Source organism: Rhynchophorus ferrugineus, unplaced genomic scaffold, assembly GCF_030347505.1.
Source record: "Rhynchophorus ferrugineus isolate W39M unplaced genomic scaffold, kcgeb_rfMv2 rfM11, whole genome shotgun sequence".
Taxonomy (NCBI): domain Eukaryota; kingdom Metazoa; phylum Arthropoda; class Insecta; order Coleoptera; family Curculionidae; genus Rhynchophorus; species Rhynchophorus ferrugineus.
The window spans coordinates 1,925,944-1,941,878 of record NW_027472590.1 but is presented as its reverse complement, the minus strand read 5'-3'; the positions used below and the strand labels follow the sequence as shown (position 1 = coordinate 1,941,878).

At 39.6% G+C, this 15,935-nt stretch overlaps 1 protein-coding gene across 4 annotated transcripts; it reads left to right on the top strand.

Annotated features, from left to right (window-relative positions):
* Positions 1–96: 96 nt before the first annotated feature.
* Ac13E (Adenylyl cyclase 13E) lies at positions 97–15,303 on the top strand. Of its 4 annotated transcripts, none has more exons than XM_076417979.1 (10): positions 97–455; positions 2,402–2,592; positions 4,483–4,617; positions 6,821–8,025; positions 8,084–8,344; positions 9,786–10,000; positions 10,058–10,238; positions 10,651–10,774; positions 10,884–11,007; positions 11,563–15,303. In XM_076417979.1, exons 2-10 carry the CDS (start codon positions 2,453–2,455, stop codon positions 13,309–13,311), a joined length of 4,134 nt encoding a protein of 1,377 aa, XP_076274094.1. In that variant the 5' UTR covers positions 97–455; positions 2,402–2,452; the 3' UTR covers positions 13,312–15,303. The 4 variants fall into 4 exon arrangements, with proteins under 4 accessions (XP_076274094.1, XP_076274091.1, XP_076274093.1 ...); XM_076417976.1 differs by having other exon boundaries at positions 10,845–11,007; XM_076417978.1 differs by lacking the exon at positions 97–455 and adding an exon at positions 834–956 and having other exon boundaries at positions 10,845–11,007.
* Positions 15,304–15,935: the final 632 nt, after the last annotated feature.

Below are 15,935 nucleotides of genomic sequence, written 5' to 3'. Positions count from 1 at the left end.
ACTGGGTCAAATATGTAAATATAGGCGCGCATATCATTTAAATTCCGTTGATTCTCCGAGCGGTTTCTCGTGTGATGGAATCGCGATCTGTCATACTAGATCAGTCAATCACAAGGGGAATGTATGGTGTTTGTTTAGATAGTCCGCCTTTATTCCATATGTATTTACCAATTTACACGTCCGATCACTGAACGAATCAAAACATTTCAATAAGCAAAGGCCGATATTTGTTTCCATTAACTAGCCAGGGAAGAATGGCAATTTTTAAAAGTAAAGTGATACCATTTGTTGACATGAAGCTCAGTGAAATTTAGTTTGGATTATAGCTATGTTTCGATATCGTTATTTGAAAAGGTATCGCTGTACGATAGGTTCGTGTGTCTTGCCCAAACCGCAGAATGTGTTGTTAGTTTAGAGAATCGTTCCGAAGTTGTGTTACGAATCGCCATAAAAAGGTATGTTACATGTATAACTTATATATTATAATGTACACAAACGGTTGCCTGGTGTATTCGGTAAACATACAGGTTTAAAAATAAATGTGTTTAAGAATATAGATTTGCAGATAAAGTGAGAAACAAGGACTTTTACATCCTTTAAACTGTAGTGAGAGATAAGACTGTGTTTACTTTACAGCACAGGTGAATTTATCTTTCAAACCCTCTGTTGTCTGCCTAATTTCGAAGTATTTCAGTGCATAACTCGACCATTAGATAGGCTTCCATATATTTATTAGTGGTAAAGTCAGTGTTCGTATCTCCAGAATACAGTGACATTAGTGTTCAAAACAAAAAGTGCATTGATTCCATCAATAATTATATAAAAGTCTCAGTTTTTTTCATCATATTCTCTCCTGCTGAACTAAACTTATCTTACTTGATGATTTTTTAATTTGTACTAGATAGACTGTTACTCAGATGTCCTTATTTGATTTATAATGTTTTGTTAATATCACGGTGAGTTGCTTGAAACTTAATTTACTATTATTTACACATTGGTGTGACACAGTATCCTGATAATAAATTATTAGTACAGCCAAACCAACATGTATATATATATATATATATATATATATATATATGTTGCATTATATTAGGCAACTTGTTTTATGGATTTTATTAGTAATTTTTATACCCTCTTTATTATGACATTGATCAGGTATTCAGAGAATGTCACAGAGGCCGGAAACTGGGGCACTCCAAGAAAGCAATAATGCATGGTAATTGAGTGATGGCAGATATGTAATTACATAAGTCAAAGTAGGCCGGTGTTTATTATCGAAGAGATGTCCTTGTCATTTCGTTTTTTCCATTGAAAAGGCGAATATTTACCGTTGGTATATAGTTCTGTCATGCTTTATTAAATTGACGAGGGTTATATCGTCAATTTTTTCCCATTTTTCTGACAAAATAACGATGGCGTGTCTTTATATTGATCAATTTTTACCATTCTTCGATGTTATAAATCCAGTTAATGTCGTATTGATCTAAACAAATGATAATCAAAAGATGCCAAGTAGGAGAAGTGCGCAACGACTTCCATCTTTCACGTATCTTGTAATGTTTGAACGATTATTCAGTTTAGTCGTGTGGCTTCCTCTTGGATTACCCCAGAGACATACAGACTGTTTCCAAATCTTCGAATCTTAAGCTAGGTGGCTGGGATATGTCGGAGCAAATCCTTCCATAAACTTCAAAAAGTGTTTAGTGTATATAAGTAATTAATAAGACCAAAACTATCATGGAGCTTTATATATATAAAAAAAATGACACCGTAATGTCAAACGGTATCGAAATCATCGTCAGTAAGCTCGTTATATATATAATTTTTAGATCACCTGAAAAGCATTGATATCTGGCATATGTACGGCGTTTGTTTTTATGTCCACGTTTTAAAAATCCGATAAACAAGTCAGTTCATATTTATATTATCCATAAATATTTTAAAAATAGTTCCTGGTTTCACAAGTGGATTTTAATTTTAAATCATCGGCTCCCGCTATCTTCCACGATATTTTCTCTAATTTCCCATGGCGGATTTCGATGTTCATTTTTTTTAATGCGTTCGCGGCCAGAAGATTTATTCGGGACAGTATTGCCAGGACGTTTTGCCAAAAATCCGTGAAAATATCCAGATGCTTTGATATAGTTTTCGCATTTTTCACACAAACGTGTCAGTCATTGGTTACCCGATTGTAATGCAGTTTGGTTTACGTCAAGGTACCCCGGGGAAACATATTATATCGTTCTCATACATTAGCTTAAATTATGCTATAAATAAAATAGTTTTTGAATAATGCCTGTTGCGGTTTCTTCGCCATATCGATTCTGAATTATTCAGGATTCCCCCCATCGCCTACTTGGATTCGACGACGACCGATAGCGACCGTTTTCTGTTACAGGTTACGGAACCATCGTGATGGTGTCTTGAGCTATGAACCAGCGCGTCTAGTATGAAGATGTCATCCGGACAGAACAACTCAGCCGCCGCCTACCTGAAACCCGAACGCGTCCAGGATGACCAACCGTCGGAGATCACGGACGACGAGTCGTACGGCCCCGAGCTGGACTTCCAGCTGTCGGAACCATCAGGGTGAGTCCTGGATCTTTTTACTCTCCGCCACCGCCAAAACGTTTTATATCGCCAACTGACGGGTCCTTAATCGCTTTCTGGTTATAATGGTCACAAGAGTCTAGTTCTGGAGATTCCGCGCATACGCATGAGGATTTTAGTTTGCAACGTTGCCGGTTGTTGAAAATTATACGTATATTTGAATAATATAAATAAAATAAATCATGTTGAATTCACAAGTTAACCTAATATTTCTGTTGAGGCCCAAGTTAAAACGTTTTTCTATATATTTTTCCTCTCCTGTAATATAAAAAACGTAATATGAAGAACCTTTCATAAACATCTTTCTTTTAAAAATAATTTTGAAAAGAAAAAAGAGAAGATAAGACAATTATTGATATAATATAAACACTACAATAACAAACAAAAATTATAGGTCTTGTAAATTATTCGTATAAGTAGGGTAGGTACTCAGAAACTAAGATTGTGGCTTATATAATATATCATCCAATGGATTTTTAACAGCTAGTTTAGCTGCAACCATATTTTTATCTGATTTTAATAACATTCACCTATCACTCTTTCAGACACACGTATGAATTCGTAATCGATTACGCTCAAATTTAGAAGTAGTAATAATTTTACCAAAATAGGAACCTCTAACCTTAAAAATCAAATTTATCCATTACTACTTACCATTTATAATCAAAATATGAACAGTACAAGAACAAATAAACTATAAACATTTCTTACGAAACCGTACGAAACAGACCCCCTACCAGTACCAGGGTCAAATCCAGAATGGCTGCGGTAGTACTTTGAACTCAACCTCTCGATGGCTTATAAATGGCAACATCGCAGAATCAGGCGGAAACTACCGAATACCGGTCGGGATTCCCCAGAAATAGCTACTACTATAACGGTTGATCATCGGGGTAATAATAATAACATCGGTAATATCGGTCGCATATTTGGCCAAGGCTGCCTAATTTTATAATCAAAAAAAGCGGTTATATATCACATTAAGGCGGTCTATATTTGATTTTCGCTAATCGGTCATGTCCGACGACTTAAGTCACTTATTAATCGATATTTCTCTCGAAGTGCGCGCTTTATCGCCTCTCGTTAAAGTGCCAGATAGCGTTATCTAACGATTAGCGTGGCTACCGGTAAAGAGGCCGTACCCCGGTGACCGAAAAAGTCAAGATAGGCCTTGGCCTTAAAACTTAAAAGCACTCGAATGGTTTACGATAATAGAACAACCGTTGACAGGAGTTTTTTTGTTGATTATTGTCGCGTGGGAAAAACTAATCCGCGTTTTTCAGTATTTCTAAATTCATTTTAGAATGAGACAATATTTTCCTTCTCATTTTATTCCAATTCAAAAGAGATTCACTATCGTTTGATACGTTCGTTGTTGTCAAATGTCCGCAAAATTCTCTAACCTACAAAATATTGTGGCTATTTCCTTAACTGTAGTTTAAGTCCTTGGACAATATATGCATTATATATGTATTATCACTAGTATTGGGAATTAGTCGACTGAAAATATTCGAAACAGTCAATAGTCGCAATACAGTTGATAGTCGTAGTGTAGTTATGAAGCTATCGATGATGAACATCGAGAAAAGTTCCATCAAAGCATTTTTATGATGAACATCGAGAAAAGTTCCATCAAAGCATTTTTATGATGGAGTAGCGATTTAACTACGCAAAATTAATAAGAATTTGCTCATTAAATGAAATAAATGTATCTTTATTGTTGGGTAAATGTTATCAATGATGAAATTTGTAAAGAGCGAATAATTTCTCAAGAAAACTCAAGCTACTATACTAGCTAGTTTTTTCTTTAACTAATCCGATTTACCCAGAATTTTTTTCGGTATTAATGAATCGATATAATCCTTGCAGATGTTTCGGGAACATCCTCCCCATCCCTTTCGAGCGGGCGTCGAGGAAATCCTGGTGGGACCCCACCTTCGACTCTGACATCCTGGAGGACCAGTACAAGACGACCTCGTACGCCAACAGTCGCATCAAATTCAGGTGAGATCGGATGTTTATTTTGCTCTTCGAGTCCGACGAGCGATCCGTGCACTATCTGCCACCGGTTATCTCCCCGCTTGTTAAGCAGGGAGCCCTGTTAATCCGCAACTATATTTTTATTATTTATCGAGTGGTATCTACTTAATTATGGAAAGCCTTTTATCTGGGATTGATATTAATAATGAATTAAACCGATACTACCGTATCGAGATAGCTGTGAATAGTGAGTGATATATAGTTGGCTTTGGGTTGATATAAAATTTGTTTTGTATTGTTTGTTTGTTTTGTTTGACAGCTGGATGAAATTTACGGGGTGTCTGAATGTTGTTCTGTGTGTACGGAATAGCACGAAAACGCAGCTTTTATTTCATTTCTTAAAATCTCATATTTTCAATTTATTTTGTCGCTCTGGCAACGTTCTCCGTTCTATGCGACATTTGGCTTCTTTGTTGAATCGAATGGTTATACAGGTGCCTGTAATTGGCAACGCTGTTGCGTTCGATACTGACAGATATGTTGAAACAAGAGCTAGTTCTGGAGAATACTGGCGTGCGTACGAGGATTTGAATTTGCAACGTTGCCAGTTCTGATATATGATGATGGATAGCAAGGACTTTTGTTAATCCAGTCATTCAAAAACATTTTGGTATATATAAGAAACTACTACTACGATATACGAGAATTATAGTTTTCATTTACAATTTATAGGTGGTATAATAGATTTTATACAAATTTTAGTTTCTGAATGATACAATATAACATTTTCAAAAAAATTAGTTGATTTCTTAGTCTCATATCTTAGAAAGTATAATTTTTAATGCAGTTTTACATCGATTTTCCTTTCTTTCCCCTCAGAATACATCGAGGGTCTTATCTTTATTCGAGAAGTAAACACTGGTAGCATTTTTTCCATACATAGTCATAAAATTAGCGTTTTGTTACCATTTTTGTTTTGCTATCATTTATATTGAACTAATCTCAAGATAATTAAAATTACAGGAATTTTACGTTGAACAGAATAGTAGTTTTTACGTTACAAAATGTCACTGATCTAAAAATTCACATTTTATAACTTATATATTGAAAATTTAAACTAGTGATGAACGAATATTGTTTTTGATCGTATATTTTTAGCTAGCGTTGGGAACTATCGACTGAAAACAGTTGATAGTCGCAAAATAGTCGATAGTCAAAAAACGACTGTTTTTTTTTTCAATTCGTGATGTCAAACGATGATGTACGAACCCTTTCCTGTATAAATTGTGAGAGAGGAAAGGACGGAGGTAACTGTTTGGACCAGTTAATTTTATATGTGCTTATATTTTCCAACGGTAGTATAAGCGAGATGGAGATGTACATGTTCCTTCACGCACTAATTTTAAAAAAGGAAAGAAAGAAAATAATTACTGAATACTATTAACATACAGTTTTTAATTTGATTTTAAACGAAGTAGAATTAGTTTTATATTTGAATGTTCTGTGGATCTGTAAAAAGGAATGGAATTTTTCTATGGAATGGAATAATATCTCACAAATGTTTTATCATATTTTAATATGTTAATTGCTATTTTTAAATAATTTACCATAATAAATATAGATAATACAATAGAACTTAAACAAAACCTAAAAACTAAAGATGTACAATAACCATAAATACTAAATAAAAATTACACACATACCTAATCATAGAAAAAAAAACTAATCCATGACATAATTAAAAATGAATCACACAATAACTACTAGAGCTTTTTAAAAAAAAGTAAATGCTTTATTTATTATTGAACCGAAATATTTTTTAACAAAAATCGAAAGAGTAATCAAAATATTACCTATTATAGCCATAAAAACAGCCAAGTATTTTACTATTTATCATTCACTATTTTATCTTTTTGCCCTATTACATTAACAATCTTGAAAAATATCGTTCCAAAATACTGCTATATTAATATACAATATATTGTTATTTACGAGCAAACTACTAAAAGGTCATAAAACTATATATATTACATATAAATCTGTGTAAGCATAAATTGAGTACATTTTTGTCAACGTCGCGGCTAGGACGTTAAAAATCAATCGAATGAAACTAGTAGAACCAAAAATAGCGACTGAAACAGTCGATAGTAAAGAGTAGTCGACTACTAAACAGTCGATAGTCGTTTTCAGTCGATAGTTCCTAACGCTGTTTTTAACCGTGTTTCAGGTTCGCCCTCGGATACACCATGGGTATGGCCCTGGGCTGGCTGGTATACATAATCTGCAACGGTCTATTAACCACATCGAATTACTGGTTTGTGAAAACCCTACTGCTCCTCATACTACTACTCTACAACATATTCGTCCTCCTACTCACCTACACGGACACCTTCAAGAAGCACATGTTTACCATATGCTTCGTCTACGCCTTATCCTGTATACTCATCAGTTTCCTGTTCGCCATCTCGACCAGGAAACTGAGCGTGGGACACTTCTCCGCCTGTGTGCAACTGTTGATATTATTCTATACTCTGATACCGCTCAAGCTCTACGTCGGCCTCTCCCTGGCCGTGCTCTATTCCGTGTTCTTCGAGCTGACCGTCGTGTTCATACTCGCTCCCGAGGAGGACTCCATCGAGACCACCTCCTCGATCATCACCAAGATATTCTCGCACCTAGCCACCCACCTGATCGGCTTCCACATCTACCTGATGAACAACATCCGGCTGCGGGAGACGTTTATGAAGGTCGGCCAGAGCATACTCGTGCGCAAGCAGCTGGAGCTGGAGAAGAAGTTCAAGGAGAACATGATCCACTCGCTGATGCCGCCCAGCGTCGTGCAGTGGCTGATGAAGAGCGACGAGAACTTTACGCGGCGCCAGTCCGCCGAGTCCGAGAACAACGACATCCGCTCGCTGTTCCGCCCGTTCATCATGGACACCATGAGCAACGTCAGCATCCTGTTCGCGGACATAGTGGGTTTCACGAAGATGTCGGGCAACAAGAGCGCCGAGGAACTGGTCGAGATACTCAACGACCTCTTCCAGAGGTTCGACGACCTATGCAAGGAGAATAACTGCGAGAAGATCTCGACGCTGGGCGACTGCTACTACTGCGTATCGGGGTGTCCGAAGCCGCGCGACGACCACGCGCACAGCTGCGTGGAGATGGGCCTGAGCATGATCAAGGCAATCAAGAAGTTCGACCAGGAGAAGCACGAGGGGGTTAACATGAGGGTGGGCATACACACGGGCACGGTGCTGTGCGGCATAGTGGGCACCAGGCGGATCAAGTTCGACGTCTGGAGCAACGACGTCACCCTGGCCAACAAGATGGAGAGCACCGGCAGGCCCGGCATGGTGCACATCTCCGAGAAGACCTGCAACTTCCTGGAGGACCGCTACTTCCTGGAGGACGGGGATTGCGTTTCAGGTTGGTCTAGAGCGACGGTGAGTTGGTGACGATGACGAGTTATCGTGAAATCTTTCAGGTCTGAAGACGTATTTCATCCTGGGAAGGAGGACGGACAAGTCGCCCTCCTATCAGGGCAGCTTCCGCTCAGAGGGCCGGCAGAAGTACGCGAATTCCCTCCAGCTGTTCGTCTCCCCTCCCTCCTTCTCGGCCTCGCTGTCGCCGCAGTCCAGACCGAGGGTGCTCTCGTGTGACACGCCCCACGTCAAGACCCAGAACAAGAATTATCTCTCGCCTGACTCCTGTATCATGAAGGCCAGTAGCTTACCAAGTATTTTGGGTGAGTAATGAGTAGCACCATATATAAATCTTTTTGCATTGAAAACTCAACGTCAAAACGCTACAATTGGGCGTATGTGCCGTCATTATTTTGTAAACATTGCTGTACATTAGTCTAGTAATGAATTCTGATGTTTGTCTAAATCTTGGTGGCCATTTGATTCGTATCATAAGTCCATCTTTCAATATATAGTTATCATCCCAAAAAACTGTTTGTCCCTTAAGCAAAACCATTCGTCGAGCCATTTTCTAACTTCTCCGAAAGTGCGTGGTCTGGAGAGTACGACGATAACACGTCCCGTTCAAGTGCTTCTTTATGAGACGGCGCTTTATGGTGCTGCAAAATCATTTTACCGCGTCTTCGAGCTCATTCTGGACGTTTTTCGATCAATGCATGATTCAGATTGTTCATTTATTATCAGTAGCGATCACTATTAACTGTCCGCCGAGTTTCAACAGTCCCCAATACACCACGCCACTCTGGTTCCACCAAACACAGAACGTTGTCTCTCGACCAAAACGTTTTGGCCTTGGAGTCGATCGGTCGACTTCGCCAGGCGATAACCATGATTTTTTGTGCTTTTGAGTTTTCAAAACAAATCGACAGACAGACGATTTGTCGATTTTTTATTTGCCTGTCAATTCAATTAATGTGGCACACATCTTTTGGATTTTCCCCATTGCTCGTAATCGGTCGTTAATCATTTATTGGGCCACATTTAACGCTTCTGCCAATTGTTTTCGATTTTCTTGTTGTTCTTGAAGGTCTTCATCCAATAACTCTTGCAGTTGCGCATCTTCATTATAACATGTATAGCTTTGAAGCTTCATGTCAGTAGAATAAAATGACATGTATGTCATGAAATATTGCATCCTTAAACCCACCGACATGTGTTAGAAAAACCGGCAATGACTTTCCGGTACGCCTGGTATCATATCTTCAAGTTCGGTAATTTATTTCTGTGAGAACCATTTTGATCGATCAAATTTGAGGGTAGGTATTCATCTATAGGTTATATTCATTATCATGTGATGGTTTCACTTTTATTTTTCAGAGTGTATAACTGCTTAATACAGATAAAGTACTGAGAAAATTTCAATATTTCAATTTCTGTCAAGTCGTTCACTCTTGAGAAATGCTCAGCGATTTGTTTGAATACGAAATGGATTTTATGACTATAAAATATTAGATAAAAGCAAACAATATCAAAACGAGCAAATGAACGAGTTTGAACGATGTGCAAACTGCCAAAAAGATGTCTACGAAACTGTGACGTCATAAGCTTTTGATCGGCATTTGCTCTAATGTGGCCTTTTGTGTTTTACCTTTTGATTGTTTACTCAAATAAATATAGTATTGGTAATTTCTCTATCCTATATTGTTCAATAACTCATTATTACTGTCCTCACTCCGTCCTTCACACAAACACAATCGTTTCCAGACTCAGAGAACGAGCAAGATCCACCGGACGGCGGTAACGTGGAGAACGTCAAGACCCCCACCTCCACCGCCAGCTCGGGCAAGTACTCGATGAAGCTCAGGAACTGGAAGATGCCAAAGTTCATGAGGAAGTCCAGCGCAACCAGCAGCAAGCCGGACATCGACGTGGACTTCGTGTCGGGCGCCACGGACGCCAGCGAGGACGGTTACCAGCAGGTCAGGCGGTCGGGAGGTCGTTCTCGTAGCAGGAAGCTTGACGTTGGTGTGTTACAGGTTCCCACGATAATCGAGACGGACTCCTTCCACAAGAAGAAGAAGGATTCGTGCGTCACGCTGACCTACAACGATTTCCCGCTCAACAAGGACATGCTGGACATCAAGTCGTACATCAGTCATTCTCGCAGCGATATCGGTGCGTTCGACTACTCGGCAACGCCGGATTTTACCAGGGGAGGTATGTTGAATCACTAAATTGTCATATAAATTGTTATGAAATGTTAACCGATGATTTATCCATTATTGCCTATCGTTTATAATCAAAATATGAACAGTACAAGAACAAATAAGCTATAAACAACAAAATGTTTAACCTTACGTTTGTAAATGGCAACGTCGCAAAATCACGCGTAAACTACCGAAGTTTACCGAATAGTGGTTAGAATTTTTCAGAAATTGCCACTACTAAAAAAATAGATAAGAACTCCCCCAACAAAAATGCCGATATTTTTTTTGCAACAGCCCTAATTTTCCGGGCAAAATTTTTTTTTAGAGACTTTGACGACAGGTGCCCTGAAAAATATCTTAATTTAAAATGATATATATTTTCATGATGAATAAAATCGAATTGTATCGATTTTCGTTTTCAGGAAGTTACCATTCGCAATTTGGCCGGTCATATAACGGAGATTTCACCGTACTGAACAGGGCGGGCAGCAGCAGATCGAGGAGAGGTCGGTCGCCCAACCAGGACGGACTGGAACCTTTGGAAAGGTGAGTGGACGAGCGAACGAGCGAGCGAGAAACCCCCGACCCCCTGTCACTAACCCCCTGTGCTTTTTAGAGCTAGAAGTGCCACTGTAACGGTCAGTAATTTTTATAGACCCAAACGCTCGTTGGATATCCCCAGTCGACTGTCCAGCATGGCCAAACTGGACGACTACTCCGCTCAGAGCAGGAAGGACTCCGGTATCAAGAGTAACAGCAGGAGGAGCAGTATACAACAGGTAGGGGTTATATGATGTATATAGTCTATCCAAAGTAGCAGTGAACTCACGTCATCTCAATTTATGGCATCAAAACGTCGCAATTTCAGAGCATATTTACTTTTTTATGTTTGGTTCTTGTTTCGTTCGTTGCTGTGCATTTTGTGTACATTTTTCTTGATAAAATTAGATTTAATCAGTGAATTTCTTCATATATACCTCAAAGAGGTACATATCCTCAAGTTTTCTATTGATACTTACCTTTCTGACGAATTTTACTAGTAAGATTGGGCCCCCATTTCCTCGTTCTTGTTCGAAGTTATTGACTAGAGACATAATCTGATTCTGACTGACCATTTGTGTGTCCTCGGCATTTTCAACCAGAGTATATATCTCTATCCAGTATCTCTTTTTAACTAGAATATTATAAAATGAAAGTATTAAAATGAAACCATGGTCTGGTACAAAACGAATTTATAAATTGCAATAGGCAACACATTAAACTGCTTGATGCTCTGCTACTTTGGATGTACTATAGCGGAGGATATAATACTGCAGGTTTGTCGACTCTTTCAGCTGGATAACATCCATATAAACCAAGAGGTGTTGAAACACGGAGTGTCCGGTTACTACACGTCTAGTCAGAGTTCAGTCAACTCCATCCCCACCTCCAAGCCACCGAAACCCGTCCCTGCTACACCGCTGGGTATGCATCCGAGGAAGCAGTCGGACAAACAGCTCATCCGCTGCATACAGGACAACATCGACGCCAAGTACCTCTATACCATCCCCCCCATATCTCCCTGGTCGCTGTTCTTCAAGGATCGTTTCATGGAGCAGGAGTATCGGGCCAACGTCCACTACGTGCCCACCCACGTCGAGCCGCACCAGATGAACACGCTCGCCAACTCCCAGTTCAACACCTACTTCGACATATTCATCTCGGTGACGGTGTTCCTGATAGTGTCGATAGGTCTCGCGGTCGTGTTCGGCATCACGACCCTGTGGCTGGTCACTTTCCTCGTGTGCTCCTTATTCCAGGTCCTCAATCTCGCCCTGTTCGCGGTCCCCGTCATCGAGTGGATCGACAGGACGTGCCGGTGCAGCAGCCGGTTCTGCAGGTGGAATCTGTTTGGGGCGATCTTGGTCAGCCTGCCCATGATATCGGCCATAGTTAATTTCGGTCCGGACGAGGACATCAGCTACTCCCACACGCACATGTTCACGTACTTGCTATTCGTCGGGCTGATACACTTCTGCAATTTCACCCAGATCAATTGCTGGTTGAAGAACGTCACCGCGACGCTCATTAGCGCGAGTTTCCTGATCCTGAGCATGGTGAACAAATGCTCGGGGGAGTTTAATGGAGGCGACGTCAACGAAACCCGCGTGACGCCTGTTCTATCCGAAGAATTCAATCGGCGGAACGAGACGAGTATCGGGACGAGATTCGCCGACGACCCGAAGTGCTATTTCCAAAATTTCGACTTGATGATGAACCTTCTGATGCTCCTGGTGCTGGTGTGGCTGTTGAACCGGCGGTTCGAGATCGGATACAGGCACAATTTCCACGCGAACCACGTCGCTACGCGCAACAAGGCCCGCATCCAGAAGATGAAGAACCAGGCCGATTATCTCTTTTACAATATCGTGCCGATGCACGTGGCTGACCAGCTGAAGCAGCAGGCCAAGTACTCGGAGAACTTCAAGGAGGTCGGCATCATCTTCGCCAGCATCGTCAACTTCAACGAGATGTATGACGAGAGCTTCGAGGGCGGCAAGGAGTACCTGCGCGTGCTCAACGAGCTGGTCGGCGACTTCGACGAGCTGCTGGACCGCGTCAGCTTCGACTGCGTGGAGAAGATCAAGACGATCGGGAGCACCTTCATGGCGGCGAGCGGGCTGAACTCGGACAAGAGGGCGAGGCAGGGCGACCCGCATGCTCACCTCTACGCCCTGATGGAGTTCGCGATGGAGATGCAGCGGGTGGTGGAGAACTTCAACATTAACCTGCTCGAGTTCAACCTGATCCTGAGGATCGGCTACAATTTCGGCGACGTCACCGCGGCGGTCATCGGCAACACTAAACTGTACTACGATATCTGGGGGGACGCGGTCAACATCGCGTCGCGCATGGATAGCACGGGGGTGAACGGTCGGATCCAGGTGGGCGAGCACTGTCTGCCCATCCTGGAGCGCTGTTTCGATTTCGAGCACAGGGGCCCGGTATACGTCAAGGGTAAAGACAACATGAACGTTTTCCTGCTCAAGGGTCGCAAGCCGGAAACGAACCCGGACCTTCTAAACATTCCAGACGAGAAGTGAACGCGGGGTAGGAAAAAAACATAGTTATATCGGAGTATATGATACCAGTAGCTTCTAGCCGAATCGGTGTTAGGTCAATGTTTAAAGTGATGCTAGGATTTGGTTCATCGGACAGTTCTGAATCGGTTTCCTTATGTGTTGTTTGTTGCATTTAAAACGAAATTGTCTACCTCATTCTCACCATATCTTGTGATTGATTCCTCAACGCCTAACAATGTATTTTCCATCTTAAAGACAGAGCTTTATTGAAATGGCTATAAAACAATAAAAAACAACGAAAAAACAGCATGAACTATCTCAGAGTTATCGAGAAACATTGTTAGAACCTGTACATCGAAACCTATACAAAACTGTTCGAGCTAATCCGGTGTAGACAATACGAAACAAGTCTAACCAAAGCCTAAAAGATCTATCGTATGCATTTCTTGTAGCAAGTGCTTCGGAGCTTGTTTTTTTTTTAATTGACGCATATACATTTCTTTGCTAGAACAATATTTTTATTAACTGTGATATATCGTAATCGTAGAGCATGTACTATATATAATATATATTCTTGTGAGGATTAACATTTTACCTGTAAATCGTTAACGAACCGACATCATTTCAAGAACATCATGTCTCGAAGCGTGTTTAACCGTATCCCGTGGCGACCACACTAAACACAGAACCCAATTAAAACAAAGAGTACAAAACGATTTTCATTTAGTTTACGAACCGTGTACGTCCGAAGCCGTCTAGGTCTCCGTATACAAGTATATGTCTCTTTGGAAGTTACCAAAGCTAAGTAATTCGTAAGAATAACTCTTGTTTGTATGTGACGCATTTTGTTCTTTTTTCCCCTCTCCAACGCCACCTAGCTTTTTTTGTTATAGTTTTTTCTCTTTCTCTTCCACGCGGACAGGACAGCTGTCCCACATACCAAAAGAAGGCCTCCAATGCCCGGCCTTCTCGATGAAATCAACTGTGATACGTTTTATTTGCATTTTATATAAGTTTAATCCGCCTTTATTAAAGAAATAATAATCTACACGACCAAAGCATTCTTTCTCCTTGATGATTGTTGCGTTTGAAAACAGAATGAGAAACCATATCTTTGTGAAGATAATTTTTTTTATATACGTATATGTAAAAGCCTATTTTTTTCGTTGTATTGGAGTAGGCATTGATTTGGATGTTTTACATTTAAAACAGAGAATAGTGGCTTTTATATTAAATGACTATGTTTTCGATTTATATTCCCGGTTTTGTATGTAATATGATATTAAAAATTTCCGGAACGGGATATTATAAAGCAGTTGGCGTCCGCGTTGTTTTTTTTTTCTAAGCGGAACAAATGAGAAAGTCCAGGCGACTTGTTTTATAATATCCTGCGTCATTTAATTGTACAATAACTTATGATATTAACATGTGGTAGCTTTAATATAATACCGGCTTGTTCCTAATATTTTAATAACTTATACAAGGTCTTTGATTGTAGTAAAGGATTTTACAAGTTGTTAGTGATATTTCCTTCTGTCTAGGCAAAACGATAATCCTGTCTTGGGTCCAAAAAAAAATTGAAGATATATATACAAAAAATAGGGCATGCTACCGTTAGATAGAAATGCTTTTTTATATATATGTATAATGGATAGAGTCTATGATGATATCTCAAGTCTGTACAAGGGCCATAAAAAAAAGAAGCGGCCTCCTTGTGGCTAATAAATCTTTCGTAACGTATGAATGTTTATAGAAATTTATTATTTTTGTTATTTACTGTAAATATAATTTATGTGCTGTTGTTTAAATTTTTTTGTATATATAAATTGTTATGTTTTACTTTTGTTTCGTGTCGCCAGACTTTGCGTTTTTTCACCAAGAACTGTTTATATTTGAAAGTGCCTTCTCTTCTTCCCTTTCGTTTCGTTTCAACATCAGATTGGCGTGAAATTCTGTACCGTCCTTTACTTCTATGACGACATGTGAAATAATAATAATAAAAAATGTAACTTGCTTATTTCGTATTATTTTACACATCATTTCTTATTGTTTTAACGTAGAATCTTGTCTTCCCCTGCTGTTCGATTTCAATTACAACAAAATTTACATTGAGTGTTTCAAGGGTTGCTATAAATATAATGTTAATGAACTCATTGATGATAAAGAAAATCTAACGTCTGTCGATAAAAGCGTTAACGATTAATTTTATAGCTTTAGCAGTATGATCCTGAGAAGGAGAAAATGCCGACTGAAATAAAGAGGGAGACACCAATGTTTTGGGAAACTTATCATACATACATTATAGATATTTGAAGCCTGGAAGATATATTGAGAGAGGCCAAGAAGGAGACATTGTCTTCTGTTGCTGCAGATTTTATGCTGTGATAATTATTATTGTGCGTGAATTGATTTTCCATTAATTCAATCATCATAAAAATATATTTATGCAGTTTGTAAATTCGAGAAATCTCACAACATTCCAAGAAGTTATGTTGAGTGGGGTGAAAAAGAGACATCAGTAAAATTTCCAAACCACTACTGGCAAAGTCCATCAAATACTTTATAGTGATGCTGTTCAGTTATACCCCAATTGTCGATTTCAATGATTTAAAAGTGGCAGTGTTGACGCGAATGACTTAGAGCAC

Bases quoted from the DNA above. Each gene is read 5' to 3' on its own strand.
- Ac13E (XM_076417976.1), top strand. From the start codon at position 2,453: ATGAAGATGTCATCCGGACAGAACAACTCAGCCGCCGCCTACCTGAAA. The intron at 2,593-4,482 runs GTGAGTCCTGGA...TAATCCTTGCAG, and splicing joins CAGCTGTCGGAACCATCAGG to ATGTTTCGGGAACATCCTCC. The intron at 8,026-8,083 runs GTTGGTCTAGAG...GAAATCTTTCAG, and splicing joins GGACGGGGATTGCGTTTCAG to GTCTGAAGACGTATTTCATC.